This window comes from Sinohyriopsis cumingii, chromosome 4 (genome assembly GCF_028554795.1).
Source record: "Sinohyriopsis cumingii isolate HCF-2022 chromosome 4, ASM2855479v2, whole genome shotgun sequence".
Classification (NCBI taxonomy): Eukaryota; Metazoa; Mollusca; class Bivalvia; order Unionida; family Unionidae; genus Sinohyriopsis; species Sinohyriopsis cumingii.
In genome coordinates this window covers 62,199,338-62,204,950 of record NC_142964.1, presented here as the reverse complement: position 1 = coordinate 62,204,950, position 5,613 = coordinate 62,199,338, and the positions used below count along the sequence as shown (strand labels likewise).

Here is a 5,613-nt window from a genome sequence, read left to right as displayed (position 1 = left end):
ATTATGAACAAATAAGTTGGCAACTGAATGGGAGTGTTTGGTTAATACATACTGTATCAAGCGTAGATAGAGGTCTGATATGTGACAGTTTAAAGTTCATTAGTATTCCAGGACACGAAACAGTTTCCGTTATTACCTGAAATTCTGCTCCCTTTCTTATAGTCCCTACCTACCTCCACACACACCTTTGTCATTAACGTTTGTCCGCACATCCTTAATCATTCAGACCACAGATTATTACATTTGTCTTCCTAGAGCCTACAACATTAAGACATGTTTTTATATTTGTCTTCTTAGAGCCTAACACTTTCAGGTAACATGTGTTTATATTCGCCTTCCTTGAGCCTACAACATTGAGACCACATATATTTATCTTAACAATATTAACAAATAAGTTGGGAGTGTTTGGTTAATACATACTGTATCAAGCGTAGATACAACATTGAGACCACATATATTTATCTTATTGCAACCTTCACCTTTCGGACCACAGGCTATTGTATTAGTCTTCTTAAAACCTTCACCTTTCAGACCACAGGCTATTGTATGTCTTCCTACATCCTACAATACTGAGATTATAGATTATTATATTTGTCATGTGTTAGAACTTTGAGAAATCCTGTCACTTATATGAATTAAATGTGCATTCCTGACATTTAGTATGTATATCACATGACTCATTTTACTTTCAGTTTATGCCGAATGCCGTTTAACTACCAATCCAAATATGAAAGACCTTCCCAATAAAACTGAAGGAACTGTATATTTTCGTCAACAAGTGGTTAGTATGGTAGAGGTAGTTGCATTGGTGTTGTAGTAGTTATGGTGCATATGCTAGTAATAGTTGTAGCTATAGCTGTACCACCTTCAGAGGTGGTGTTGATGGTAATTCGAATAGTTCATGCTTACTCATAAAGCATTTCTGAATGGCTTAATGACGAAATATGACTCGAGACTTTATATTAGTAATGGAAAAATTGCCTATCCTAGCAAATCCGACGCACGTACATGCATATTGCAATATCACAGGGACTAGTATATAATGCTTGTAATATCATAAGGACTAGTATACAGGTCTTATGATATCGTAAGGACTAGTATACAGGTCTTATGATATCGTTAGGACTAGTATACAGGTCTTATGATATCGTAAGGACTAGTATACAGGTCTTATGATATCGTTAGGACTAGTATACAGGTCTTATGATATCGTAAGGACTAGTATACAGGTCTTATGATATTGTTAGGACTAGTAAGCTTATAATAATGCAAAGACTAGTATATAAGTTGCATAATATCGCAAGGACTAGTACATGTATATAAGGCTTATACTATCATAGGGACTGGTATATAAGGCTTATTGGTAATTCCCCACCTGCGTACTCATGTGGAGTTGGACCATCATAGCCCATTACATCTAAATGTTGTACCGTCAATAACAAGGGAAAATGTGAAATATGAGTAGTAGTCAGTCTGTTATCCATGTTTACCTAACATATCACAGTCATCAGTCATATTAGTTAATTTTATGTAACCCGTCACTTGAATATAATTTATCAGACCAAGTATCGTCCAAGCCCATGCTTTATACATTTTTTTTCTTCTGTGTATCCAATGCTAGACATATCAGTTATTTACAGCCAGCGGTGGAATTAATGTTTAAAAGTTTGTTTTTCATTTAAATATATTTCACAAAACCCACGATACATTACAGGGCAGAATTGGGTCAAGTGCTGTTTTGGGGCTTTTTTGGGTGGAGATGTGTTCCAAAATTTCAAAAGGACACAAACTTTCATCGAAACGTCACGAAAGCAAAACTCTGTATGTTTACTCAAAAGTGTGTATAATGTCCCAAAAAGGTGTGCAAGAATAAACCAATGGTCAAATTTCAAGTGACCAGCAGGTGGTGGTTGTCCGGAAACTCTGGATCCCACCCCAAAGCCCCCCCAGAATCTTTATCCATCAAGACAATTATTTCTTCGCCACTTACCTGATGTAAAGATCATAGTCATAGTTTTAAAAAAAAATCGTCATGTTTTCGTAACTTTGTTCCTATATGTGGAACATGTGTGTCAAGGTTTACATTATTTATTTTATTTATTTGGTTATATTTCATGAATTCCTTCAAGGGCTGCATTCATACTCCGAAAGAATCGTTATGAAGTTGAGACAGTAATTTCAAGATTTGCATGTATTACAGCATGCTTCGAGTGTGAACTTGACCTTCTTGCACTTATTTTAATTGTGTTTATTAATTTCATGTTTCAATTCATTTTTTTCAGAGCAGGGATTGCCGAAGAATGGGGGTGCTTAACCTACGTACGGAAATCCAGGGAATTCCTATGAATGACCAGACTAAGTTACATGGTTTACACGTGCATGCACTGAATAACCTGAGTAACGGATGCGATTCACTGGGTCCACATTTCAATCCTTTTAATGCAACACACGGTGCTCCTACAGATACACCTGAGTAAGTTACGCACACAGGTCACCTGATATGTTTTGTCTGATATAGGGTTCGCGCTGGATAAATACCTGGGCACGCGTAAGTTGTACGTCGATGCTGATTTATATCATTTTTGCTACTTGTACTGTTGTAAGGTCTACGAATGTTATTCGGATACTGACAATTTTCACACCAATTGCATGAAGAACGTAAAAGTTATTGTATTAATTAACCTGAGACAAAATTATTTCTTGTCAAAAAGAGATTTCAAAAACTTATTCTTCAATGACCTCAAATAAGTTGTGATTTGTTTTTATATCGTCCACGAAAGAATGGCTTGACACATTTATAACTTTTTTGGCGCAAAATGCGTTAGCGACATCACCTTTAAGAATATTTGCCAAGGGAAAAGGGTCGATATTTGGCCAAAGTCAGACAGGTAAAACTTGCAGAGATGAGTCCCTCCCTCTTCGTTGAATATGTATTTAATTATTATGCATGACCACTTTTATTAAATGAAACCAACCATTAAAACGCCAGGGCTTTTCGCCTCTGTTAAGGCATCTATTTTGTGGATTATATACAATATGGCTAAAAAAAGCAGTTCAGGATGATGACCTAAATCGATACATCTAGCATTATGCATTTCCATACACTATGCGTAACACTGTATGATTTTTTCTATAAGTCTGGCTTTTATTTACAAAACATCGCTAAATGATGTTTATATTTATGTTAAGTGCGGTTGATTATCTCTTAACACATATTTTGTTTTCATTCAAAACGTTAACTTATGTTTATGTTTAGGACTGGCAAACACGCCAAGAATGGACGGAAAAATATGTATTATGATTACGTAAAAGCCGTGTAGAAAATATTATCGTTAGTTATAGCCGGATGTAGGTACAGCGGATAATAAAGAATAAAGAGCCAGATGTTCCGAAAATCGGTGACCAAAGTGGTTTTGTGCATGTAACGGCGGAGGAAACTTACAATATACCTTATATAGTTATCAGTTTAATATAATTATCAAATGATTTTGGCTTAGGAGAAATTATAGCCTTTTTTAATACATTTATCTCTATGATTTTCTTGACCGCATATTCTTTTTAATTTTGCCTTTGTTGCTTGTTATTTAGTTATCAAACTGTTTTAGTTGCATATTTGTCACAATAAGTTTTATTTAAATTATGAAACGTAAATAAAGTTGCTTATATTTATTGCATGTCCCAAACTCACCCACACGTACATGATAGGATAGGTCTGCCTAGTCACTGATTACACGGAAACAATATTGTTAAAAGTGGCTGGCAGGAAGGAAATGTAGGTTTGGCAGGTTCCAATCGACCAGAATATATCAAACTTTTTAAAATTTGACAACTCAAGAATGTGCTAAGATCGCTCAGGTGGCCTAAGTGGTTAAGAGGGTACGCTTTGGATGCTGGAGGTCGCGGTTCGAACCACGGCAGTCATACCAAATACTTTACAAAAGTGATACTAACAGCTGCCTCGCTAGGCGCTCAGCATTAAAATGTTTGTATTTAGACAGGTCCTGGTGTCAGGATAATGCGACTGAGTGGGGCATGATGCTACATGTCTGCAGCATGATGATCCAGTGCTAGACATAACTATAATCTGCCACACTGCAGACATCGTATATATACGAGTGAAAGCTTCTTAAAGCTACGTTTTATAAAAATCCAAATCACACATACAAACAAAAATATCTGATAAACCAATCTGGATTGTCTGTATCGTCATACGACAAATCGTCTGTAACTAAACAGCTCCTGGAATTATTGCACCATCGAACATTTTCAATAATTTATAAAGAATGTGTGTCTGATAAAGTAAATTACATTTAGTTTGTTTTAGGGCATACTAATTGCAATATCAAAATTACCTCCCTTGTAAACTCTTTTGAGGATATGCAGCTGATCCGGTACAAAAAAAATAAATAAATAAAAGAACCAAAATTCGTTTCTAAATTAATTTTTGGTACATACTTGAAATGTATTTGTTTGTATTTTGGATCTGTAAATTACCGGTAAATAAACAATACAAATACCTATTTTTATCTATCACATTAAACATCGCATTAATGCCCATTATTCAGTAATGTCAGCATTGGAATCGAACCATTTTCTTCAAAATTAACGTAGCCATCATTTCAGCCCATCTAATAAGGAGATTTTTGGAAAGTTTAATGACTCCGGGGATAGTTTAATTTGTATAAATCTATTGCAGGTAGCTGCATTTGTCAGCATTCTACAACACAGGCGAGGCCACCGATGCCGTCAACGTCATCTCAATGGATACATAAAAAGTACAACTTATTTTTAAATACAGAGATATCTCAATATGAACTACATAAAACACATTTTAAAATAAAGAAAATAAATATTTGACAATTCTAATTCGGAGTCCATTTCTAAGCTACAGAGTCCCTAGTCTTTTGTTTGAAAGTCACTGATACAGTAGATGATGAGGTACATACCATTGCACGGTTCGCAGGCGAAACAACAGGTTATGCTAATCGGCGGTTAAAGGTTAATTCAGACCAGTTAGAGTTAGCTTTCAACGTAGTTAACTTTCGGTCAAACAGTATGATTACCGTAGGATCGAGATATATATTTGTACGAAACTCTTAGTAGTCCCGGGTGGCATAATGATCTAAGATGCTTGCCTTTACCGATCACTCGTACTTCTAACCTCTGTCCGCTTGCGTTCGGGTCGCGACTAACGAGGTATTTGAGAAATATGAGATTTGAGAAAGCTTGACAGTGGCTTCCACAGATATTCTGACCGCCTTGTATCTTGTTCAAAACAAATCGTTACCCCACAAAACCAAACAAGAATTAAATTCTTATCTTTAATAAATAAGCTCTTGCTGTACGTACGGAGAGGGACCTTGCTTGTAATAGTCACAGGAAGAGAGAAATGTATATATCGAATTTAAAATGTCAACAATATCCCCCACAGATGGAACTTTTGATCAGAGCTTTGCGAGGTGTCATACGAAATTTTCCCAGACAAGCCGACAGACTACTCACCCTCCTTTCGAGATAAAAGTCAAGATACTTGCTATATCTGTAAGAAGAAAGGACACTGGTCTTCAGAGTGCCAAGACCGTCAAAAAAGCAAGACAGGTGCTAGAAGAGACA

At 36.0% G+C, this 5,613-nt stretch overlaps 1 protein-coding gene across 1 annotated transcript; it reads left to right on the top strand.

Moving 5' to 3' along the window:
- The first annotated feature begins 690 nt into the window (after positions 1–690).
- LOC149801296 (superoxide dismutase [Cu-Zn]-like) lies at positions 691–4,828 on the top strand. The gene is made up of 3 exons (XM_089954297.1): positions 691–781; positions 2,283–2,473; positions 4,697–4,828. Exons 1-3 carry the CDS (start codon positions 728–730, stop codon positions 4,698–4,700), a joined length of 249 nt encoding a protein of 82 aa, XP_089810423.1. The 5' UTR covers positions 691–727; the 3' UTR covers positions 4,701–4,828.
- The last annotated feature ends 785 nt before the right edge of the window (positions 4,829–5,613 follow it).

Bases quoted from the DNA above. Each gene is read 5' to 3' on its own strand.
- LOC149801296 (XM_089954297.1), top strand. From the start codon at position 728: ATGAAAGACCTTCCCAATAAAACTGAAGGAACTGTATATTTTCGTCAA. The intron at 782-2,282 runs GTTAGTATGGTA...CATTTTTTTCAG, and splicing joins TATATTTTCGTCAACAAGTG to AGCAGGGATTGCCGAAGAAT.